Raw genomic sequence first — 27,876 nt, forward strand, 5'->3', positions numbered from 1 at the left:
TTGAAGGTGTGCAAATGGGTTCGGGTTTGGATCCACTTAACCAGATGAATTTGTTGGACTTTAATTTTTTGTTTTTTTAAATTTAAAGAAATTGTTCAAAATTTTACAAGACACTATAAGATATTGACACGTGTTTACATCCTAACATATCTAATGCAACTGATGCACTAGACACAAACTCTTCTCACTTTAATAAACCATCAGCTACTATACACATAAGTTACTCTTACGAGTCACAACACTCTTGGCTATGATGTTTTTTTTTTTTTTTTTTACTCTATTTGTTTTTAAATTAGATTTTTTTTAGAGTAAATTATGTATTTAATCTCTATCCTTTATACCATATTTCAATTTTGTCCATAACCTTTCAATTGTGTCAATTTAGTCTCTATCTTTCAATATTGTGTCAATTCAATCCTTACTATTATCTCTTAGATGGAAATTACTGGCATACCTAATGACCAAAATAAAATAATTAGTTTCCGTTAATGTGGCAATAAACTAATCTTTTATTTTGGCTGTTAACCAAATTAGCAATTTTCATCTAAGATATAATGACAAGAACTAAATTGACATGACACAAAAAGTTAAGGACCAAATTGATACAATTAAAATATTTGAGACCAAATTGAAATATGGTGTAAAGTATTGGGACTAAATACGTCGTTTATCCTTTTTTTTATTTATAAGAAAGAAATTTTAATATTTTTAGTAAAAACTAATACGTTTTCATTGGTTAATCAACCGTTTTTAAAAATAAAAAATGGATGGAATGATTACCTTGACAACAAATGCAAAATTTTGACAATAATTAAACTTTAGAAATGAAAATGACAATTAATTCAAACTTGAAAAGTGGAAATCTAAATTTAGTTGATATTATTTATATGTAGGTGATTACAATCATACTAATATTTTGCCATCCAGCAATGATACATACTCGAAACAATTCTAAATAAATGCTATCTATATTCTCGATCTTCTCTATAAATTGACATATAATAATAAAATTGAATATATACACTTTTTTTTAATCCCTTTTGATAAGTACTTCAATGTACTGTTAAAAATAAAAATAAAACCCTGCAATTCCGACTAATTATGATAAATCATAAGAATTTTTGTTCAAGTTCGGTGTCCATAGAAAAGAACATCAAGTGGGGCTTATGGTTTTTATAATTATAAAAGTAAACTTGTACAATTACATTTTTAATAGATGCAAAAATTCTATCGGCCTTACATTACTGAGAAATGGCACCAGAACGAATCTACAATAAATGGCATAATCTTACAATAAAATTGACTACTGTCACAACTCTGATACACTCTTCTTGCAGTGCGAAAGAATCTCCATATGCCGGAAGTTTATGCACTTCTTTGGTCAGTTCTTGTTTTGGCCAATGAGCTTTAGCTCAAATGACAGTTTCTTCTCCCATAAAAATAGGGAGAAAATGAGGTTGTAGGTATAAAATTCAATGAGGTTGTAGGTATAAAATTCACCAAATGCATGTGTAACTTACCATAAAGAAACAAATTTCTTGTTGTGATGGGGTAAGTTACCAATTGCCAACCTAAGTATTCATAAAAAGTAGTCTGAATCATCCAAGAACTTGCACATTTCTTCTATTTACCAAGGCTAGATGGCCTAAAAAGCTTCTTCAAGCTTTGGTTTGTTCTTAGGTCGGCCACTTCGGCTTACATTGTCACCTGACAAGAGCTCCAATGCTTTCTCAATGGTAATGTCTTCTGGCTTCAGATTCTGCACATATTTCAGAACACAGTCCTTTATATTAAATACTGCAAGCCTTACATGGATCATCAATTGAAGTTAATAGAGCCAAGGGGTTGCAAAAATTACATTAATGGAGAACATGAGGAAAAAGGAACTATAGCAAGCTCACACATACTTTAGAAGCATTGTCCTAAAGTTTTTTGGTTTTCAACTCATCATAAGCAAGCAAATATATAAACAGAAGACACAGTACACTTTTACCTTTTTGGTCAGGCAAGTTAAATACGTTATGGTCCTGTCTCAGGTTACTCAGAGTTGGTGCAATCAGTGAGAAATAGAGAGAGAGAGGAGGGGGGGGAGGAGTGGGGGAGGGATAACCAAAGATAAATTGAGCTGATAAATGCAACAACCCTTTTAACAATCTTGATTTGCTATATCAACAAAACATTAAGCGGAATTGACAAAACTAGATTGCCATGAAAACTTCACTCGCTATTAAAGATTGTTTGCAATTTGACCATGTTTGTAACACCACCACAACATTATGCTGACATTGCAAATTTTGCATATATATTGTTCAGATACCTTCTTTTCCTATGTTAAGGCAATTATATTAATAGCATAATGTATAAAGATACATAGAGAACAGAGTATACTGGCTATATACCCAAAAGTTCCCTTACCAAGAGTACAACCAATCTATGTAATTGTACAAATTTGAAGGTCTACTCCCATCCAATACAAGACAGACCCAACAAATTAGGATTTAATGTTCTTGATAGATAGCTCTTGCTCCTCCTATTCCTCTCCACATTTTGCCCCATCAAATAATATGTAACTATATTCCATACTCTATTTCTGAAAGAGTTGCATCTTCATTGCCAATATTGAACATAACCCATTTAACTCCAAGTACTACAAATACAATATCCCGTTAGCTCCATGGCAATTGGACAATGAAGTAGCAAATGATCAACATGAATATCTGTTTGTAAATACAACACCAACTCACAATAAAAATCCTCCAATTCCAATCTTACTGCACCCCACCGATAACTTCCATGTAATTAAAACACCATGGCATCTTTATTTGCATTGCAGCTAGCTGGAATGTCTCAAGAAATAAAGATGATAGATTACTTTGGGCACACCACGTATCATGCCAAAATCTAACTGTAGTGTCATCCCAATCCATCCAACAAAATCTAGAAAATGATCCCACCTTACTCTGATTGCCTTCCAAACTCCCAGTCCATCTATTATTCCTCACCACAATATGCCCAATATATCATTTAATTCATACTTCATACTTCATAGCACAAAAAAAGGGGTTTCTATGCTACAACCTCTCTAAATTTTTAAATTTAATCCCTCAAATTATCATGCACCAACAAGTCCATCTCAATACTAATTTCATCTATGTATGTTATGCATGTATTATCCAGTACAACAAAAGGCTTTCTAGCTAGATCCCACTATCTATCTATCCAGTTAGTCTATATGGTGCTTCTGCTTTTTCCATCCACATAACTTTGCCCTACATTAAAAGGATCTATGTTCCCAACCAAGCAGTGCGGGGGGCATAGGGGGAGGAGAAAGGGGGAATGGGGGGTGCCCCTATTGTTTTGATCTGACTGGTTTCTAGGGCATGTAGACAGCCAGATAAAGTGGTGTAATTGTAAGCTAAATGAAAATAGATTCTATATATAATGTGTTATGAACCAAGATAATGTGCTCGATAAATTGTTATTTGAATTAGAAATATTTAAATTTAGGCTTAGTGATAGATCTTTATCTGAATAAGGTAATAGTAGATTAGTACTATTATTTGCTTGTATTCAAATTGATCCCTATGTTTTAGGATAGGATTAGTTTCTGTATTTTAGGATTTGTTGATGAGGTAATCCCATCCTTGACTATTTATGTACGCGAATGGATTAATAAGAATTAAGCAGAAAATTAACCAAAAATGTCTATTTCCTCTCTCAAATTCAAGAGAGTAGTCATCTCCAATTGACCATCTTTTATATTCAGTAACTTATCCCAGTTCACAACATAATGGCCAACTGTAAATTAAGAAACCAAAATTTTGCTAAATTTGTCAAGCTCTTAACCATCTGATATATAAATTCTCCAGATCCAATATGTAACTTTTTTTGTCATCTTAACCACGTTTGCTGCATGCCTTGACATATTCTTAGGTAGGGTATTATCTTTTGCATGCTAAATCCCACTTTCACGTTTTCCATATATAAAGTGCTCATACGTCCTATGTTGTCACCAATAACTACAACATGAACCAGCAACAATGCTTTGAACTACATAGAGTCAGAAATTGCCAAGGAGCAACTAAGTTTTTTTTTTTTTTTTTTTTGGGTGGATAATTCTGAATGACTGTCATTTAACAGCACAATTGTCAACAAATAGTCGTGTACCTTGGGGACTGTAGCATTTGTGCGTCGATGTCTAATTTTCAATCCAGGTTTTGTAAGCTTTAAGATCACCGGTTGGCCATCCTTTGGATGGTTTCCCTAAGAAGTTAAAATGAATGAGTTCAGTAATAAGTAAAAATGAAACAAAACTCATTTCAGAAAATGACATGCATACCAATGTGATAGGGTAGCGCAGCAACTCAAGAGCATCTTCAAGGGTAATAGAGTCCACATTCTTTATCTGAAAAGAATAAATTTAGCCTGTTTTAGTATGATAGTTTATAAAATCCAATTAAAAGTATGTCATTAAGTGCATTGACACAGCAAAAACTAGGGAAAGAAAAGGGACAAATGAATTGGTATTGGTTAGATCAGTGCAGTGATATACAAACATACATACCAAAAATAGCTATTGCAAAAAGGACCATGAAGAATCAGTTCTGCCATATCTGAGACCATTTAATTTTTTTAATTTATAAGAAGACCATTTAATTAATTAAAGTTGGGTGCTGAACAATATATCTATATAAGAGAATCTAATGACAAAATCAGCAAGACAGCAAGGTCACTGAAGCAGATGCTGGAGAAAGAAGTGTACACGTGCACGCACCCCCACACATGCAACTATTTCAAAAGGAACATGAATATTCAGTTTTGCCATATCTGAGACCATATAATTTTTATTTTATATTTTATATGAAGACTAATTAATTAAAGTTGGGTGCTAATAATATCCATATAAGAGAATCTAGTGACAAAATTGGGCAAAGACAGCAAGTGAAGTGCATGTTGGAGCTAGGTACATACACATATTACACACACAAACATACATACTATATATATAGACACAGCTATTTCTAAAGGAACATGAATATTCAATTACCATATCTGAGACCATATAATAAATTTTTTATAAGAAGACCATTTAATTAAGTTGGTGCTGAACAATGTATGCATATAAGAGATTCTAGATGACAAGATGAGGCAAAGACAGAAAAACAAGCATTGTGCGTGCCTATTGATAGAACCAAAAGGAATGATGATGTTTGCTTGAAACATGAAAGATACAAAGATAACATCTTTAGGATCCACAACAACAAATATTTGCAAAAACCCAGGATTTTTGGTTCCAAAATGTCAACAAAAGAAGAATTTACATACATGCGAAACAGAGGCTCTTTTAGGTACGAATCCCTTCCTGTCTTCACCATGCTGAACATAAAATCCATAAGGACCACTCTTCAAAAGAATCTGAAAAAAGAGAACAATTAATTGTCAATTTATACAAGTAATACAACAATGAAGCAAAACAATATGAAAGATCCAGTGATCACATTTGGAAAAAAAAAAAAAAACAAACAAACAAACAAAAAACAAAAACAAAAAAAAAAAATATTAAGACCAAAATTTAATGCAAACCTTTTCGCTGGAAACTGGGTTAGTACCCAGCAGTTTTGGCTCCTCAACATTATTGTTTTGAGGAGGAACCTCTTCATCATCATCACCATATAACGTCTTGGCAATATACCTATTCACAGTAACCAAATGCATGATAATAAGGACCTTTTTGCAATCACTACAAAACACTATGACCAGTATCGATGATAGTTTTTTTTTTCCCTGGCTGAAGAGTATGGATTTCAGTTGAGAACATATATCAAGCAGCACCTCTATTCTATGCATATAACACGCAATGAAATGAAGCTATTCTCATGCTGTTATGGACTTACTTGCATCTTGGGTGTTGATCACAACCTATAAAATAGCCAGCACCAAACCTACTTACTTTGAAAATCAAATTTCCTTCCATACAACTGAAACAAATCAAAACAAAGATTATATTAAGGTTATAATTGGTGAAGATATCAAATAATACATATCTGTAAGTAGATCATTAAATAACTATTACAGCATCATGTTAAAGACCAGAATAACCAAAACTATCCACGAGAACAAGAAATTATGAAATCATATTTTATGAATTATAACATCAACATGGAAACATTTTCCAAGTGTTACACTGTGGCAAAACGTGCTAGTACTAAATCATTTAGAATTTGGGGGACGCAAAATTTGCCAAGCTCATCACTTGTTTTGATATCTGCTACATGCTTGTTATATTCACCAAGTATCAATCTGGCTATAGATTGAGTGCTTAAATTCAAATTCAACACATGTAACTTTATGGGTCAGATAGATATGAACATCCAGTTAACCAAGATATTTTGCTTCCCAGGTTTAGAATGAGAACATTTTAATCTAAAGGTACCAAAAACTTCTTCAGGGATAAAATAGGAAGTTTAAAACTTTGTGTGTGTGTGCATATCTAGAAATATCAACTATTATCACAACTCTCTTAAGAGAAAATTGGAATGTACAAAATTTTGACATTAAGCTCAATAAATTAGAAATACATTGTCAAGGTTTGACACTGAAATGTGAAATGTGAGGAAATAATCAAAGCAAATGGATTGTATAATCCGATAAAAGGGGAAAATGAGAAAGCAAAATATCGTTTTCCTTTAAAATTAAGCATCAAAGTCCTATACAAACATTCCTTAAGGGAAACGTTAATAACAATAAACCCAATGGTCTCTAGGCCAAATGACATCTCCTCCCCCATAAACAAAGGGTGGAGTGCGAGTTCACAATTTCAATACTGTATAAGCGTGTGAGTTGTACTACCTAAAACAACAGCAATATAATATTACCCAGTTCAGATAGAGGTCACTTCACCATTTAATTACTGCACATTTCAATTTCCATTTCCAGAGTAGAAACAGAAGCATATACATACCTGGGACAGGTCCTACTTTTATCAGGGAGAGAATCAAACAAGAAATCCCCAAATTTTTTCTCCAACATTTTCTCCACCTGCAAATATCATACAACTATAGTAGTTGAAAATTCCTGAACATTATGCAAACTTATGCTATCATCTCTGAACAGCACAATCAGAGCCTACTCCAAAGAAAGCAACCATACCTGATGAATATGGACACTATTAGCACGGTCACAATATGAGCTGAATCGTGTCCAATAATCTCTAAGAAGGCCTTTCCATTCAGTCAATCCAGCAGATACATTATCAAGCTAAAGCAAAAGTGAAGAAATTAATTTTAGAAAAAAATTACATCACAGCTGACAAGTATCCAATCTTGAATCAATCTACATGACGCAGGATTAGACAAGTATATCAAATAATTAACGATCACATGAACATAAGATCACTTCGTAAAGGAGGCTAGTGTGTTTAAAAATTCACGTGGCAACATCAGCCAAAATTAAATCACAAAAGGTAATGAAAAACAGAATATGTAACAAAACAATGAAAAAAATTACCTCACTCTCCATATCAGCAGTGAAACTGTAGTCTGTGACCTCAGAAAAATGGTGACAAAGAAATGCTGACACCTAGATTAGATATAATCAAACAAAATTGGATAATAGAAAAGGTGGTCAAGAGAATCAGAAAATAGACAATGGGAAAGTCTTCAGTGACAAGGCCAGAACATACCATGCGGCCACGAAATTCTGGATACAAGACACGGCTTTTTGTTGTCACATAGTTTCTATCCTGATACCACAGATGAATCAGAAATAAGATCGCAACTCAACATCCCAAAAAGAAAAGGGGGAAAATTACTAATAAATTTAGTTAATTTTTCCAAATAATTGCAGACAACAGATGCATATTTATCAAAGATTATGACTCAATGTCAACAAAGCATGTCTAATGGATGATATTTAAATTAATCCTTTTTTGTTTTGAACTAAATAATGAGTCAATTTGCGCTATCTTACAAAGAATCACTGGTTAAAGCAGAGCGCAATAAATATTTGAAATTATTTATTACGTGATGTGATGTGATGACTCCGACCTACATTTTGCAAGAACTACTAATGTTATAATTGCAGATGATCCTTTCACTCACAAATTGGTGAGGAAGGGAAAAGTGGAGCAAATAAAGGTTCCCTGACTTGGATATTAAAATCATTAAATATCTCAATGGCAAGAGATATTTTGGTCATTTGTGTTTGCTTTATTTGGGGTATCCTGGGTTATGCAAAAGACCATGATTTATGTTGGATTGTTATCCAGGAAGCTTTCATCGCCAAAGGAGTTAACAAATCAGGATGATTGTTCCTTTGTGTGTATTGTGGACAATTTAGCGAGAAAAGACCTGAAGAAACTTTGATGGTTTTGAATGTCCTAATCATGTTATCAAACAGTCCTTTTTGAGATCCTTACACGACTGGTTAATTGCCTAGGGTAATATCCCCTCATCATCTTTTTTAGACTTTTTTTAATTTTTGAATTTGAGATTGTACATCTTCAAGAGTGGCTTGATACACATCATGTGTATTTGAACCATCTCCTTGTGCGAACAAAAATTTTTTTACTTATTTAAAATAAGCTCCAAGTAATATTTTTTTATAGGAAAAAATCTAAGAAAGCCTCCAAGTAATCATATATACATTGGCATATTGTGTCATCCAATAAACTCAATAATTTGCTTCTAAAAATATAAATTTATTAGAATAGATAATTTAGTGAAGAATGGAAAAGAAAAGATTCATTTATGTGTTGGCTTGCTGGAAAGGGTGATTCACAAGACAAGGTATTGGAGATGTGCAGTCCCTTTGTGTCTTATGTGGATGGTTTGGAAGGAACCCAACTAAAGAGCATTTGAAAATTTAGAGACGTTATTATGGGAGTTGAAGTTATTCATTCTCCGGGTTTACACGAGTGGATGGCTATGTTACCTACCCATCGAGGCATCTTCTTCCTTGTTAGCTTTTATTGATAGTTGTTCTTTCTCTTGATTTATTGCTCTCTTAGTATATTTCTTGTAGGCTAAGGGTTCCTTCTCTTTTAATATAATTTGTATTGTTAAATTACCGATTCTCCCAAAATTTTAACATGGTATCAAAGTAAGAGATCCTAAGTTCAATCCCTATCTCCTCCACTCTACCGTCCATTTAAAATCTCACATGTTGGGCCTCACTTATTAAGGAGTCTGAGCTTACACGTGAGGGGGAGTGTTAGAAGTATGTGGTTAAATGATTAAATTTACCATATCCCAATGGGTTAAACTTTTGAAAGAATCGGTAATTTAACATTTATTATTCATTAATAATAATAAATGGAAAAGAAGAAAATACAAAAGCAAGAGGCCCTCCAAAAGGAGCGCCACCCACTAAAACCCAAAGAAACAATTACAACAAAGGTACATGATACATCAATCCCAAGAATATATACAAATGCTATCCAATTTGACACTTATACCTGTAAAACTTTCAGTGTGCTTGCATATGTGGAAGGTCTTCCAATCCCAAGCTCCTCTAACTTCTTAACCTATAAATTTTAAGATTTCAAAGGTTAGAGAGCAAAAGAGAAAGCCAACAAATAACAGAAGTTCAAAAGCAATTTCAAGCCTGCCTCCCTCCCTCCAACCTTGGCACTTGGAAACACATAAACAATTGTGTATACGTGAGGCCACTGAAGCAACTAAATCATCACATGTGGCAAGTTGGTAACAACTACACCCTTTAGGAGAGAAAATCAGCAGGACCAATAATAGGTCTATCACAAAAGTTAATAATTAATTACATGTCTTTCAAATATTTCAAATTACATACAAATAGACTGATTACATAGGCAAGACTGTCACTGTTTCCAAATTTGAGTTTGCATAAAGGCTACAAATATGACCCAAACCAAGGCAGGCACTAGGTTGTTTGAGATTGGATTAGCTGGAAGGTAACTTTATTCAAGCCTGGTTTGAGCTGAGATAAGCCATCCAGCTTCAATTCAAACTCAGCTCCACTGTCATACAAGCCATTAAGGCTCAGATGATCCCATATGTTTGCCAAATACACCAGTCTTGTTGTCGAACACTCATGAAATTGGTTTTCAAGTTTTAAAGAAATAATAATAATAATCAATTTAACAAGTATAGAAAGGCTGATGCAAAAGACAGTGAATTGGCATCATTGTGTATAAAAGAGGTTACAAAAAATGCAGGTTAGTAAAATTGGTTTCCTCAATATTTTACCATGTTCTTTCTGAATACACAAACGAGTCAAATCATCAAAAATAATTGGAAGTAGAACTTTTCAAGCTGATCTAATAGTGCTCACACTCGGCTCATAAAGGAAGAGGGCTCTAAAGTTGTGCTCAAACTACACTCATTAAAGTTATAAACAAGTTTAAAGGATCCCCAGTCTGAAGCAACCAGAGATTGGAATTAAAAACATGAAAGAAATTACATGACATTTTACAAGCAGCTCAGATAAAGTGGAAGTGGAACAGGATCAGAACGCAATAAGATAGAAAGAGAAACCCATAAAACTATATTTAGAAGACTATGGGTAGATAGATCAAATAAAGGAAAAAAGAACTTTTAGCATTCCAAGAAAACGTGCATACATGGAAAACAATAGTATGATATATCAATACCAATATCTAACACATGGTAATTTTTTCGCTAAAACACAAACTACACCTATTGAGCTTGCTGAATTGTCATTTTTGTCCACCAAGTTACATTTTAGTCCTTAAAGTTTATGTTTGTTGCCAACATTAGTCCTTCCATCCATTAACTATTTAAAATAAAAAAAATTTACTGGTAAAAAGGTAATAAAATTACATGTTAGTATTAAAAAAAAGAGTAATGACTAAACACCTGACTTAAAAGGTGTAAATTTTATTTTTACCAAAAATAAAATGAAAAAATTGATCAAAAATATTTTTTAATAGTTAACCAAGTTTACGGATGGAAGTCTAAATTGACAAAAAAGATAATTCAGTAAACTTAAAGGTGTAATTTGTATTCTAGCCTAATTTTTTAAAACTTACTTTCAGTGCATAATATATTGATATTGCCCTGCATACATACCAAAACATAAGCAATTTCAATGGTTGTTATTAAATACTTATTACATAAAGAAATTATTAATATTCAACCTTCAGATACAAACACCTTTTTATGGGAATTTCAATTTTGTGAAATTTCTTTTTGTGCATGACAAGATGGAATGTTACATTTGTACGGAAATAGGATCACACACACACACACACACACATATATATATAGAGAGAGAGAGATTGTTCTAAAATACTACTAATATAAAGAACGGTGATGATAATGTACCAAGAATCCCTCAGAGTAGCGTGGTGGAGGCTTGGTATAGTGCTGCTTGAGTTCCACTTCATCAAGATATAATCGATCTTCTAGCTACAAAATGCACTAAGTTAATAAAGGCACAATTCAGGGAACAGGTATAAAAAATTACCATCATCAGTACAAATTCAAGAGAGATTTTGATACAAAAACATAGTCAAGTAATATTGCCCTCGTGCCTCATGGCCCAACGATATATATATATATATGAGATCCACTACCTTCAATGAATTAAGAATACCAAACGCCTCATCTTGATCATTCTCGACATTTTCTTTACTTCGGACTGCTACAGCTTCCACGTCCTAGAAAATTAAAGAGCCGACAAAAAGGAAAATCTCACAAATAAACTTGTGACAAGGTACAATAAAGCATCATATAAATCACACGCAAGTCAAATGAAAAAAGACAGATAAGGTGATTGAACTTCCATAGCAAAGAAAAAAAAAGTAAAGAAAATATAATAATAAGAAGAAATGCAAGCTAAGAAATAGAAATAATGACAATATAAAGTTACTATCAACTTCTTCTTAAACAACTTCAACTATAATTTCTAATCAGAATTAACTACTGAAAACTGATGAAACGTTTATACGCTCCAACATGTGAAAGTAGGGATTGAAGTGGAATAGTGGATATCAAAAATACTAGTGGAAAAGAAACCATCGGCACAATAGCCAAAATTTAAACTTACAACTGAAGAATGATGAGCACTATCATTTTGAATTAGTCAAGCATTTCCAATCATATGAATTACACAGTTATATGAAATACCATGTCTACAAGCATTTGCAGATCCTTGTGCACACATGTATATACGTAGTATTCATTTGCTTCCAGTAGCCCAAATTATGCAGAAATAAATATCAATTCTAAAATATAATTCATCTTGAGTTGACCTACTAGGAAACATGAAATTGTAAAAGGATATTACTTCAAACAATTCATGCAACATTCAATAGTGCATCATAAGAACAGCTGCACAAACAAGAACTGCAAACTTAATAACTATTTCTGTTCATTTTGAAGGATTCCTCATTCCGTCCTTCTGTCGCTTCTTCTTCTTGAAGTTATTCATCACTTCATCATAACTAAAACAATATTAATTTCAGAATATACATGCCAAAGAGCCCTAGTTCAAATGGAAATTCCTCCTTCCATAAAGAATGGGGTGGAGAGCAAGGTCCTTGCTTCAATACCCACTGAGCTCACACACAGAGCAATACAAGACTGGCAAGTAGATGAATTATGACCCGCTAATGGGCAACTGCCACACATACAGTTCTACTAAAGACACATTTACAGCTTTGCAGGAATATTGCCATTGCAAGATGGGAGTAATGAGTGCACCTTAAAAACTGACTGATATCCAAGAAAATTAACTCTTGAGCATGCAGATCGGAAAACAAGGGACTTGTCAGCATTTCCAACATCAAGTTGTATCTGTTTGATTAAAAAAAAGTTAGGAAACAGATGATTGTAATTGCATGACAAATACCAAGGAGAAACAACCCTTAATTGAGAACAAATAAGTCCAGTAGGACGTAATGCAATTTCTTTAGTGATTTGTCAAACAAAATATGGCTTAACTCACTTTGAATGAGAGAAAAAATTTACATTCTCACCTGCTCTATGATAGCAGGTTCCATTTGGCATGCCACTGTCCGAGACCAAATAAGAGTGTATAGCTTCATGGAATCTTCATCAAGCACTCCAATGAGCGTTGCTGAAAGCCAAAGAGAGAAATTTCTCTAGTTAATAGACTACAAACTCAAATTAAAAACCAACCAGATAAAGTTCCATAAAGCCTGAAAATATATTTATTTACATGGTAACCTCCGAATATCAGTGGGTCTAATTGCTTCATGGGCCTCTTGAGCATTCTTCACCTTCTTAAAATATTTGCGTGAATTCCCTGATGCAAACCCTTGTCCATACCTGCACAAAGTATGTTTTTTATGTTAAATGACAAGGAAACACGAGATATCATTGCATAAGGAAATGCAATTTTAGCACAAATAGCAGTATAAGAGGAAAAGGGTGGGGAGCAATTCAAGTAAATATTAAGGTAATGACATCTTTGCATCTTGATAAAACTGAAATTATAATTCTTTTCGCAACATTTTTTTTTTTTTTGGATAGGTAACAATTTATTTTTCCTCAACAAAAAAGCAACATTTAACTACAACGCCATCATCAGATCATGTATGATAATCAACAAGCATGTCCTTTCAATTATCGTAAACAAACAAGCCCTTCCAATAATAGCAAGCATCTGCCACCAGTTCCAGAACGTGGAAAACATATGTTGTACACAATACAAAATTCCAAAACAAGACAATAACCATAATTTAACAAATACATGCACAAATACATACATCAACAAGCAAATGCAGAATATATAAACTACAAAGAAAAAATGAAAAGAAACAAAAAGAAAGAAAGATGCAAGCGTGGATAACTATATATGTCACCTTTCAATGACCATAGAGCGAATCTCTTGGACAGCTTCATCGGACATCTGAGATAAAAAAGGAAATGTGTTTCACTATACATTGCAAAAGGATCATCTTTACAACAGAGTTTAATAATGTTAGCCAACATGGAACTCTACTGAGCTCATGCAGACATGTCCAGAAGAAATGGTGTAGTATATCACATCAACAAACATAATGAAGATATTGACATCAATTAAAATATTCTATAAAACTATTAAGAGCATTTAGAATCAATGAGGGTCCTAAGGTAAAGCAGGCAATATACATTAACCAATTTTCATACCCAAATTACTACTTGCAGTGGCAATACTTTCTCTATTACCAGTAAGAAGTAAATGATTTTGCAATTTAATTTTAGAACAATTAGTTATTGCCACTGCCAAATTTAATTTTGAATCAATTGTTTTGTATACATTAACCAATTTTCATACCCAAATCACTACTTGCAGTGGCAATACTTTCTCTACTGCCAGTAAGAAGTATATGATTTTGCAATTTAATTTTAGAACAATTAGTTATTGCCACTACTAAATTTTTTATTTTTTATTTTTTTTGAGGAACATTGCCACTACTAAATTTAATTCAATTGTTTTGTATACATTTTCTTAAGTAGGTTCAAGTAGACTCCCACCTAGAATATCCAAATTTACAACCACACACTACCATCAGTAGAGTTACAATTTTCAAAAACTATTTCTATTATAGAAAGGAAAGATGAAAAAAAAGGTACTAAAAGAAAGAGAGTCTTTAAAAAGAACAAACAGATATTTGAAGAAAAAGAAAATGCACCACAAGCACCATCCAACAACAAATCAAGCTGCATACACAGGGCCTCTAAAACATTTTCCTGTCCTTGATGCATTTTGCCAGGAAATTTGCCTCAATAGCAACAATCCATAAGTCAAAACCAAAGTAACAATCTACAAGTCCTTACGAAGAGGTTATAACAATACCAGCAAAATTAAAACTTACTTATGACTCGTGGTACAGGGCCAAAAGCTAACTTACATATATAATTTAATAAATTAAAAATATATATATAGAGAAGAAAAAATGACCTGTCACAAAAGATATTGGAATGCAGCTACAGATACTTTGAATAAAGAAGAAATTCAAAATTAACAAAGAATTCTGAATTCAGCCACCATTAGGCACTGGGACTGGGAGATTACAAAACACTACATTATGCAACAAGCTGCTACATTGAAAATACTCATGCAGCCAACGTGATACCTACATGTAGTCCATCTGTTCTCATGTATGTTATCAGACCAGCTGCCTTACCATCAGATAATTGCACCCCCTCATAAAGTTTCTGTGCAACCTGCATTCACACACATAATGTAAGTCAAAGGCTCAAGAACATATCTTGTCTCATAAAATACTGTTACATGTCAGCAGCAAATGTCAATGCTCAAGCAAAACTGTCCTCATTTTTTTTATAAGTATCAATTTTTTTTTTTTTTTTTGGGATAATTCAATAGTTGGGGAGGGGGATTTAAATTTTACTTATACTTTACCCCATTTTTCCCCTAAACCTAATACTTTGCCAATAATTTCTCCTAAAATAAGGTTTTTTTAGTGGAATAGAACAAAGTATGTCAAGCCTTGAGCCAAGAGCATCTTCATTCCTACATAAGTAATATAAAATGGTGGAAGTAAGAATCCACTGCTGATCTTGTTCTTCAACTAGCACATTGCTTTTGAGACAGCATTTTAAACGAAACTTTATCAAAGCATTCTTCTGGGTTGCTATAACTGGTATGTAAGATTCAATTATGAAATCAGGAATTAACCATCAATTTAGTTGTTACATATTAATGTATACTTCAATGAATGAATAAGTCTCAGCTAGATCACTTTAACCCAATCTACAACATATGAACGCAATATTTTATTAATATATTTTTCTTTATGATTTTATTATAAAGAAATTAGATTGTATTCATAATATAAAGTTATAAGTGACAAATAAAGCAAATAATTATAAATTCAATTATTAGAATTTGAAAAACATAACATTAAAAGTTTTACAGGAAGAAAAGTTATGAATATGAAATATGGAAACGCAACAAAGACATGAATTCTTCCAAACCTTCATTGTATAATATGCAGAAAAATGTAATTTGTTTGCTGCATCCTGCTGAAGTGTTGATGTTATATATGGTGTAGGAGGGTTTTTCCGCATTTTGCTTTTTTTAGAGCTGACCACTTGAAAATTTTCTGAACTAATCTTCTGTTCAATATTCTTTGCCTCCGTATCAGAGCTGATCGAATACTGATTTAACTTTTGGGAATCATAATGGGTCAACTGTGCTTGAAAAAAACATTCTTTCAGCGAAGAACCCGGTCTATTTGTGTTCATCTTCACCTCAACACTCCAATACTCCTGAGGTTTAAATTCATCAATTTCCATTTCCCTGTCACATATAAGAGAAAGTGCAGCAGATTGAACCCGCCCAGCTGACTGGCAACCAGGTAGTTTCCTCCATAATAACGGTGAAATATTAAATCCAATCAAATAATCGAGAGCACGACGTGCAAGATAAGCATGAACCAAGTTTGCATCAATTTCTCTTGGAGTTTGGAGAGCACTTTTAATGGATGTTTCAGTTATTTCATGAAAGACAACCCTTGCTATGCTAAGATCTTCACGTAAAGCATCCTGTTGCTGCAACATCTCAACAATATGCCATGCAATAGCCTCTCCTTCTCGGTCAGGATCTGATGCAAGGATAAGATTTTCTGCTCTGAGGAACAAGGCAACAAGAATAAGAAAATTTAGAAACAGAAAAACAACACTGAGGGAAAAAATTAATAATGAAAACGACTAAATAACAAAGCTCCAATTATTAACATAATAAATCAGCATCAGCAATGATTATGAAAATGACCAACAAAAACGCCTCTCAACTCAGAATTAAACTATTGATTATTAAGTTGATAGGCATGCAAATAGATAATATTCCAGTGCACTTTTATAGTCTTATGGCTTCGCTCTAGGTTAGTTTAAAATGATTGAAGAGGATAAGAAACCATACCCACTTACTGCAACCTTGATGCTCTTCAAATGAGTCCAGGCAGGTGATGGAACCTCCCACACCATACTAAAGTCATCATCAGGCCTCACAGATCCTGATCTTGCAGCCAAGTCTCTTACATGACCATAGCTAGGCAAGACTTCATACATATCACCAAGGTAGCCCTGAATAACCTTAGCCTTTGTAATAGACTCCACCACCACAACAGATTTCCCATCCGGGGGATATAGCTGTTTCAGTGGTCTTTGTCCAAGATGCTTAACTTTGTCTATCTGTTGTGGATTCGGTTTCTGTGGTGACTCATTAGCTGCTTTGACAGATTTCCCGCTTCTACTAGATTTACCATTTTTCTTCTTAGTCTGGAGTTCTCTTGAAGTAGAACTATCAAGCACTTCCACAGCTGTGCTCCCAACTGAATTCTTCTGAAGAACTGAAGTGTTAGTTAAAATATTGCAATGAAATAAAGGACTTAATTTTGATGCTACTACAAATTAGTTAATTGCTAACCTCTAAAGCCTGTGTAGAATTCTGGCTTTTTTTGCTCACACCAGAACTCTTCGCTTTAGGTCCTTTTGCTACAACAGCTTTGTCTGAAGCATTTGCAGCAGATTTCCGTACCTTGTTTTTCTTGTTTCTCGATGGCTGCTTCCGTTGTCTGTCAATTTCAGAGTTTTGATTATCATTGTTAACACGGGAAGTTGAAACCTTTGATGACAGTTCCACATCCCCTTTCCCATCTCCAACTAGCAATTCAGTAGAAGTCACCGTGTCAATGTCTTTAGAGGCTGAGATATTAGAATTTGCAGTTGTCTTTCTGCTGTGAGCGGCCAACACATTTGCCCTCTTCTGATGCTGACTGAACGTCTGGAAGGTATTCCCACCACCCTTTTTTCCCGTAACACCAGTATTTTCACGTATACTTGTTACTCTCGCATCTTTAGAAGAAAACCTCCGAGCAAAACTTCCACAATTATTAAAACTCCTAAAACCACTAATTAGAGGTCCATAAATTGAAGTATCCAAAGGTGCCATAAAATTAAGGAGCCCAAGTCTTAAGTGGGATGGAACTGTGAAACCAAACCGAGAACAACCAACATGGCTTCTGAAAATATGGAAATCCTTTCCGCCCTTTCCATGGTTGGTTGAGATCATGCAAGATACCTTGACTTTACTACACTTAAGTTGAGAACATTTTCTGTATCCATTGCCATTACTGATGCCAAATGAAGAACATGGTAAATGTGTTCTTGGGGTCTGCTGAAGTCCCCTATACTGCAACTGTGGCACCAATGCAACACACTAATATTAATATTCGCCACATCAAATACAGATAGACATAATAGCATAACATTTATGCATAAAAATCACTGAAAACCTATGCATAAATTTAAGCATGGAAACAATAGCAGCCTTTCATTTCCAAGAAAAATATGCTCAACCCAATGTACTCTGCTAATTTAATTCTCAACAAAAACAATTGAAACTGTGAGTTCAACAGTACTTTCATATATCACACATCTTCTACACTTCATTCATCAACTAAACAAAACCTACAGAATGCGCGTGTACACAATTCAATCAACTACAAGAATAACAGGATATAATAATAAAGAAACACCGCTTGATAAAACTTAGAGAATGAAGGTTCAAACAACAAAAACAATAGCATCCGTAAATGGTTTTCTGAATATTTTAAAACTTTTCAAAAGACAATAACAGAACTAGACAAAACTAGTTAAAATTTGAAAACAATAATATACGTTTTTTTTTCCCAATTTTTTTTTTTATATTTTCTTCTTTTCACTCAAAAATAAAAGGACCCATTTTTATAAAATGGGCAATGAATTTAAATTCTACTTACTTTTCCTTTCTTAAAATCTTTCAACAACTAAACCAAAAAAAAAAAAAACATAGCAACATAAGTATATATATTGCTAATTTTCTTATTTACAGTTTGTGGGTAACCAAAGAGAAATGTAATTGAAAAGGGAGTGAAGTGAAGAATGGGTAACCTTAGACATGAATGAGTTGAGGCGAAGAAATGAAGGAGTTGAAGGTTTAGAGAATATGGAGGAAGAGACAGTGGCAGTGTTCATCAACAGCGAGCTCCTATGCAGTTGAATCATCGCCACTATTGATTCTTATTTCCTCGACATATTTGGCTTTCTGTGTGTGTGTGTGTGTGAGAGAGAGAGAGAGAGAGAAAAGATAGAGCAGAGAGGTCGGTGTGGGCTGTGAGGGTTTTGGGTTGAGGGTTTTGGAGTGTGCTAATGTTATACTGTACACACTTATCACTTGCCCAAACAAAATGTTAAGGGCTTTTGGACTATTAACGTTGTATTTTTTACAAATCGGTGAAAAATGCGTGAAAATATATGTAATATTATTTAAAAACTGAAAAATGTTGCTTAAACCACCCTACCAAATAACACCTTAATGTTTGATTTTTCTACTTTTAATATTGTGGGGGATAAAAGACAAGGAGGTCTATGTCAATGTCTACGTTGGACCAAGGGCCCAATCCAAGGAAAAACCCCTCCTCGATCATGGGAAGAACCCTCCTCAGCATGAATATAGCCGAGGACAAAGGGGGCAACCTGCTACTGGTAGTGACACTCCAGATCATACCATGGAACAAGACAAGTATTAAAGCAGAAAATGACAACGAATAAAATAGAAATGTATGAGGGAAAGGCTGCCATTATTGCATTCAATGCCTTGTGCCTGACATAGCCATACTTTTCTGCCTTTACAACCACTCCCAACAACTGGAGAAAAGAACTGATGGGACAAGTACCTACCCTAGGAACCTCATTCAGGAGAAATGAAACTACTATAAAAAGTGAAGGGAGGGAGACAGAAAGCGAGGGCTGAAACCCCCCTAACACACCAGGCACCAGAAAAAGCTCATCGGACCGTGCTGAGGACCAATCCTCTCTGGTAAACTCAGTCCATCTCAGTTTGATCGTGAAGAACACCGTGTTAACCGTTGTCCATACACTAAAGCCTAGCTCTTTGACCCACTCTCTACAAATTCATTGTACCGGGCTCACTGATCTAAGGTCCTATGCATCTTAGGCCTAGGCTGAAAAACGTGACCCTACAATTATCATTTGTCATGTTTATGGAAAAATAAAAAGCCCTAAAATCGTGATATAATTATAAATTGTGAGATGGTGTTTTTTTTTTTTTTGAGAGAGAGAGAGAGAGAGTGAGATGGTGTTATTAAGGCAGGATTTCACGATTTTAAAATTATAATAACATGTTTTGATCATTCGATTTTTAAGAGGGTGTTTGGTACATGTTTTCAAACAACAATCTTCAATTTTTAAGTACATATACCAAACACCTCTTAAATTTGCGTGTATATACGTGTACAAGTACAACAAACATTATCAAAAATATTCTTCTCAAAAAAATTTATTATAAAAAATATTATTAAGAAAAAGTCTCATGTGAATGGCTAAGATAATTAAGACTATTTCCTAAATAAGTAAATAATAAATAAAAAAAGACTATCTCTCGACCATCAACCTATTGAGACGTGTGGATTCCAATTATCTTGATTGGTAAAGTCTCTCATGGTTAAATAAGAAATCCGGTGTTCAATTTCTACCTATACCGAAAACTTATTAGTGTTTTAGGCTCAACTATTAATTATTTTAATTTACTTAACAAAATAATTAACTATTTAAGTGATGGACCCAACAAATTTTTCAAGATACTAAAAAGGCTTCAATTAATATATATTACTCAAAACATATAAATTTTTTTCCCAAATATAATCGGTTGTTTAGGTGAGTAGGATGCTAATTATGTGAGGAAAACAAGCTAAATTAGCACTTACTTGGCAAAGATTTTTTTTATTATTTTTTTTAAAGAAGAACTTCAATGCATCATTAATAGAGATTGTTCAAATCAACATATAACACTAAGTGAACGTCTAGTGGTATATCTTCCATCCAAACTAACAAAGAAAGGAAATAATTGCTTGCCTTGCAAGTAAGTGCACCACGAAATTACAATGCATATGGATATGAGAGAATTTTAAAGCTATAAAACCTGAGGCAAGGTCATGGATATCCATCACTTTTTATTTTTCTTTTTTGATGGTGAAACTAGGAATAGATATATTCCAACTGAAATTGGAGTACAACAAAGAGAAAGTTCCCCTCAAAAAAAAAAAAAAAAAAATAGAAAGTAGCTAAAGTACAAAATTACATGAGAAATCATATATCATAAATTGCTGCACAAGAAGAGGAGAGACTCATTTCCAGATTTGAGAAATCCCAAAAGATTTAGCTACTTTGGCCAATTCATGAGCTACCCTGTTGCCTTCCCCTTCCAAGTGGTGAAAGGAACATAAGCCGAAGGAGTTCTTGGTAATTCTAATTTCTTGGAGAATATGTCCTAATTTGCCCCATCCTTACCAAATTTCAGAGCTTAGACAAGGGAAAGGACATCAGATTCAAAGATGGTTTGAGATAGGTTCATTTATGAAGCAAGTCGAACTCCTTGTTGTAATGCAAGGGCTTCGGTAACCTCTGTTGAATAAGGCATAGGCAAAATCTTACTCATAGCTGCTAAGGGTGATCTATGGTTGTCTCTAATAATCACCCCGATGCTAGAATTTCTGTTGTCATTTAAAGCAGCCCCATTAACATTGATTTTGAAAAAACCATGAAGGGAGAGGGGAGGGGGGGGGGGCTTTCCAAGTAGAGATAGATGAGGGCTGTATTGGGAGGGAAGTTGAGATTACATCTTTATATTCCAGCGAAGTTCTATTTGCTATTTCCCAAGTCTGAATAGGAGGAGAACCCAAGTCATCATGAGTAGCTTGGTTACAGTTCCACCAAACAGTCCAAGCTACAATAAAGAATAGTTCTAAGTCACGAGCAGTACCTTTATCTAGCAAGTTGAGGGTGATGTCTAGGATATCCTAAGCTTCCAAAGACAAGTTCACAGGGTAGTTATGCCAACAAGCCCAGGTTTGTTTTGCATGCTCATAATGAAGTAAGGCATGAGGGAGGTTTTCAGGAACTTTTTCACAAGGAGGGCAAAAATCAGCAATGTTCACACCTTTGAGTTTTATATTTTGCATTGTGAGGAGAGCATTCATGCATGTCTGCCAAGCAAAAATACCAATTTTTGTTGGTATCTTTAGCTGCCACATCATTTTCCAAAGTTGGGACCTTGAATACCTATTTAAGCTTTCTCCCTCCTAACTAGAGTCAACAATCTTAGCAACAATGTAGTAAGCGTTTCTTACTGTGAAGGAACCCCTTTTATTTTCCACACATATTAGTTTGTTGTCTGACATATTGTAGCTCAAGGGAATTTTTAAGATTGAGTTTGCTTCAAAAGGGAGGAATAAAGCCTGAATAGTATTCACTTTCCACCATTTTGTGTCCTCATCAATAAGGGATGAGACCATTGGAAAGTCTCCAAGGTCTTTAGGGGTAGAAATCACTTTATAAGTAATCGGAGTAGTGAGCCACTCATCTTCCCATATATGGATTCTTCAACCATTTCCTACCCTCCATCTGGTACCCTTTCTTATTACCTCTAAACTGTTGTGGATGCTTCTTCAGGTATAAGAAGGATTACTACCCTTCTTTGAGTTTAGCACATCATCAAAAGGGAGGTATCTAACTTTGTATACCCAGGCAATAAGCGAATCTGGATTTTAGAGAATTTTCCAACCTTGTTTTGCAAGCATAGCAAGGTTGAAGGCTTGGAGATTGTGGAAGCCTATGCCCTCATTGAGCTTAGAGTTACACATATTTTTCCAACTCACCTAAGCTATTTGTTATTCCTGTTTTCTTTGTCCCCAACCAGAAGTTTCGCATCATCCCCTAAAGATCATCACAGAGACTTTTAGGTAATTGGAAGTAGTTTATGGTGTATGTGGGTACGGCTTGGGCTACCGCTTTAATGAAGATTTCTCTACCCCTGATGGACAAAAGTATCTCTTTCCAACCCGCCAACTTCTTCCCCACTTTCTCTTTAATCTAAGCAAACATTGCAGTTTTTGACTTCCCAATGATTTAGGGGAGGCCTAAAATATTTTTTATGTTGTGAATCTTGCATTGGTCCTTGGATACTCAGGATCTCCCTCTTGGTTTCTTGGGGGGGGGGGGGGTGTTGGGGCTAAAGAACATTGATGATCTGTCAGTGTTGATTTTATGTTCGAAGGCCGCTTCATAGTTCTTAGGGATGTCAATGAGTTTCATACATTCCTGAGCATTTGCTTTGCAAAATAAGAGGCGGTCATCGGCAGAGAAAAGATGGGTAATTATTGGGCAGTCCCTGCAAATTGATATGCCATTAAGCAGCTGGCTTCGAGCAACTTCATGAATGAGGGCAGAGAGACCTTAAAGGATTTTTATGAGGATTTAATGCATCACATTCTGACCATACTGAGCTAAAGATCTGATGCAGCTCTTCAAGGATTTTTATGAGAATCTCATAATCACCTTCTAAAATAACCTCATTCTGGTTCTTGTCGTGCTGCCAAAGTCTTAACCTCAATCACTGTGAATGACAGAGGAACCTACTGAGATAGTGAAGCCATAATCAAGCTAGCATCATTCTTAATTATCACCCCCAAGCTAGCACAATTCTCTTCTTCAAAAATAGCTCTATCAAAATTTATTTTATACCTATTGGAAATTTTATTGTGAATATTTTACATAGTTTTTTTTTTTTTTTTTCTAAAAAAAAATTATCTATAATTTTTTCTTAATTTAATGTTTGGTTTTGAATGTTAAAACCTATTTTCATAAGCTTAGCTACCACAGTCATCACCATAAACCTAGCCACCACTTACCACTATAAACCCAGCCACCATCAACCACCACCAACCACCACATAACCAATTAACTTGAAAAAATCATAATCAACAAACCCACCATCGATCCACCATTGAAACCCACAACAAATCCATCATACAATTTGAAAAAACCCACCTCAGCCATCATTGAAACTCACAACAAACTCATCACATAATCTGAAAAAACCCATCCCAGCCACCGATCCATCACCCCCAAAAACAAATATTATTTGCAATAAAAAAAAAAAAAAGGCTAAAAAAAATCCAAAAAGGGTAGCGAGATCGTTGAGGGTGGTGACAGTGCGGGTGGGCAACGAGTTGTAGATCGATGAAATGCAATTCAAGATTTGGCCTTGGTAGGTGTTGGGGACGTTTTTGTGACAAGGGCCGAAAATGCGAGAACGGCCTAAAAGTGTTTATTTGTGGAGAATCAAGCCCAAAATTCACAATATATATAAAACAAAGGCTAATGGTGCTTTAACAAGAGAGAAATCAAAATTCCATGACAAAAGTACAAGAAAATTTCGAAAAGTACGCAAATACAATAGGTCCGAAACTTTGACCTATAGTCAGCGAGAAGAGGAAATTGAGAGAGGTTGTGAGGAAGAGAGAAAAGGTTTCCCTGTACCCATATTTCCACCCCCTTGGCCTTAGAATTTTAAGAATGTTAACTGACTAAATGAACTTTTACTATAAAGTTTCAGCTTTGTGGGGAAAACGTGGTTCAACAGGTCTGAAACTTCGACCCACAATGAGCGAGAAGAGAAAATTGAGAGAGGTTGTGAGAAAGAGAGAGAAGGTTCCCTTGTACCCACATTTCCACCCCTAAACTTCGAAATTGTAAGATTGTTGATTGGCTAAATGGACTTTTACTTTGAAGTTTCAGGTATATGGGTAAAACGTGGTTGGTTCATTTATGAGTTGAAGAGAGAGTTTTATATAGAGTTTGGGGTGTTGCTCTTGACTGGTTTTTAAGTAGTGGAAGAGGCTTTTATCCCCCAAGATACTAATTTGGTGTTTTGGCTTGGGTTACTTTTGTTTAGGGAAGAGTTTGGTTGCTTTTTACATAATTTTGTAAATGCTTGACTAAACTCCTATTGGCTCCCCATTTTTAGTTGCTTCAAACCATTGGGAGGCTCACTTAGATGAGAGCTAGCAGTTGAAGTTGGCCAATAAGAGCCAACTATTTTTAAAGGAAAAAATGGTCCAAACAGAAACTTTGTGCCACAGTCACCCAGAGCATAAAAACTGTTTTGAGGTGGAAATTTTAGATACAAGACCCCACTTGGTAGCACGCATGGGATGAGCTCATGCAAAAGGTCCGAAAGGAACCAACCTATACCCTCCAAACCATACTTCTTTAATTTTCCCCAAAAGTCACATGGACTTAGGCTATGCTTAAAATAATAAAATAAAATATAATATAATACTCCCTCTGTTCTACTTTTTTTGTCTTCTATTTCATTTTGAGATGTCCCAAAATATTGTCCTGTTTCTAAAAATAAAAGTCATTAATTTACTAATGTTCCTATTATACCTCTATTAATTTACTAATTCAATTTTTTGATAAAATTTTTTAAGGGTAGTTTTAGAAACTTATACATTTTTAAAAGGTAGATAAGACAATAAATGATGTTCCCTTAAAACGTTTGACTTTTCAAATAGGACAAAAAAAGTGGGATGAAGGGAGTACATGAATTAAGGCCACAATGAAGTTGGGCTTGGTTGAATTAGACTTGTAGAAAACGTGTCACAAAAATGGGTATCAATAATAGGTCATTGGGAAAGTGAGAGAAAGAGAGAGGACGAGAAGAGGAAGAGATGGAATAGGGAAGATAGGAGGAAGTGGCAGATTAGTAAGTGGAGGTAGCGGCATAGGCAGATTGGCAAGAGGAGGCAACGACAAGTTGGCGAGTGGAGACAATGGCAGAGGTGGATTGGTGATGGCATGAGCTGGGTCTCTCTCTCTCTCATTCATTTGGCTTAGTGTGTGTTAGTGAGGAAAGTGGAAATTGATTGAAGGTAAAATCACTATGTAGACCAATTTTCGGGTCTAAAGAGTTAACTTATGGTCAACTGAAATAGATTTTCAATTTGACCATATTTTCATGTGCACCCAAATACACTCAAGGGTGTAAAATATTTTCCTCATTTCCATTTCACCTGAAATAAACAAAACCTAAGACATTTGGAGGAGCCCAAAAATGAAAAATTACATTTATTATCATGGGTTAGGGGTAAATAATAAAATATTTATTGGTCTTTTTTAATAGATACGTAAAGTTTAACCAAACATATAAAAAAAGAAAAAAAGAAAAATAAAAAGAAATTCTTTCTGCTCGTTATTTCAAACGAAACCCCTAAACCCCCAAAAATCTAACTGAAAGAGCAACAGAGTGAGAGAGTTGAGGCTATCGAGATTTGAGAAAGCTAATCGATAAGAACACAAAGGTAAGTCTGTAGCTACTGAGAATCAGAAGAAGAAAAACTAAAAACGACAAGAATGAAAGCAAAGTTAAATTTTGTTACACGTGCCTTTTATTGCAGTGTTTTAATTGTTCTGGTGACAACAAAAGATAACAATTCTTAGCTCTTTGTTCGTACTATTGTATTAGTTGCTTTCCTCCGATGTCTGTAGATTTTTCTATTTGATATTTGTCTCACATTGTACACTTAGTAGGGGTGGCCCTAGACATTTTGGGTCCTAAGACGAGAACTAAAAATTTATGTGTATATGTATGTGTATGTGTGTTTATGTATGTGTATGTGTGTGTAAGTGTATGTTTATGTGTATGTGCATGTGTGTTTATGTTTATGTGCATTTATGTTTATGTTCATTTATATTTATGTATGTTTATGTATGTATATCTGTATGAGCGTGTATGTGTATGTATATGTTTATGTGTGTGTATGTGTATGTGTATGTTTATGTTTATATGTATGTGCATGTGTGTTTATGTTTATGTTTATTTATATTTATGCATGTTTATATATGTGTGTATGTTTATATTTATAAATATAAATATAAATATAAATATAAACATGCATACACATAAACATACATGAGCACAAATACAAACAAACAAACATAAACACACATACACATAAACACGCATAAACAAACGTAAACAAAAACAAACAAATATAAACACACATACACATAAATATATACACAAATATAAATATACATAGACATAAATACACATGCAGATTGAGAAAAATTAAATCCTCATATAGATTGGAAAAAATTGCAAATTAACACCAATCCTCAAACAATTTCGTTAGTTAATTTGGTGTGCTAAATCAAGCCTTTATATGTGTTTATATTTATATTTAAGTTTATGTAATATAAATATAAACATGCATACACATAAACATACATGAGCACAAATACAAACAAACAAACATAAACACACATACACATAAACACGCATAAACAAACGTAAACAAAAACAAACAAATATAAACACACATACACATAAATATATACACAAATATAAATATACATAGACATAAATACACATGCAGATTGAGAAAAATTAAATCCTCATATAGATTGGAAAAAATTGCAAATTAACACCAATCCTCAAATAATTTCGTTAGTTAATTTGGTGTGCTAAATCAAGCCTTTATATGTGTTTATATTTATATTTAAGTTTATGTGTGTGTATGTTTACGTTTATATGAGTTTATACATGTTTATGTTTATGTGTATTTATATTTATGTATATGTATATTTATATGTATGTGTATGTATGCTTATTTGTATGTGTATGTGTATGTGTATGTGTATGTGTACATGTGTATGTATATGTTTATGTATATATGTGTATGTGTATGAATGCTTATGTATGTGATTGTTAGAATTATGTGCCCTAAAAAACAATACAATGCATTTTTATTTGATGATAAAATTTTATTTTCACATTCATAACTTTTATAGGTATATTTCATTGTTTAAATATGGCATGTGATGTCACATCTGTAGGAAAAATCATGTTAATGGTTAAGGAACCAAAGACAAGGGAGTAATGATTTTTCATATATTATTAAAATTGTTCTAGGTTGTGGATATTAATTGAATATTACCATTGAAGCCTACACTTGTTGTGCTGCTATATGATAGGATGATTTACTCCATCATTGAAGTAGTG

At 34.0% G+C, this 27,876-nt stretch overlaps 1 protein-coding gene across 1 annotated transcript; it reads right to left on the minus strand.

The window, feature by feature from the left end:
- Positions 1-1,141: 1,141 nt before the first annotated feature.
- On the minus strand, positions 1,142-19,145 carry LOC126709664 (uncharacterized). The gene is made up of 22 exons (XM_050409977.1): positions 18,903-19,145; positions 17,398-18,168; positions 16,891-17,312; positions 15,945-16,599; positions 15,087-15,173; positions 13,826-13,872; positions 13,180-13,289; positions 12,977-13,077; positions 12,702-12,794; positions 11,573-11,656; positions 11,322-11,405; positions 9,455-9,523; positions 7,682-7,741; positions 7,507-7,578; positions 7,150-7,257; positions 6,962-7,038; positions 5,895-5,978; positions 5,584-5,692; positions 5,326-5,415; positions 4,340-4,405; positions 4,168-4,263; positions 1,142-1,759 (listed from the first exon to the last, which is right to left on the minus strand). The coding sequence occupies exons 1-22, from the start codon at positions 19,014-19,016 to the stop codon at positions 1,646-1,648; spliced, it is 3,513 nt and encodes a 1,170-aa protein (XP_050265934.1). The 5' UTR covers positions 19,017-19,145; the 3' UTR covers positions 1,142-1,645.
- Positions 19,146-27,876: the final 8,731 nt, after the last annotated feature.

Source organism: Quercus robur, chromosome 12, assembly GCF_932294415.1.
Source record: "Quercus robur chromosome 12, dhQueRobu3.1, whole genome shotgun sequence".
NCBI classification, from domain to species: domain Eukaryota; kingdom Viridiplantae; phylum Streptophyta; class Magnoliopsida; order Fagales; family Fagaceae; genus Quercus; species Quercus robur.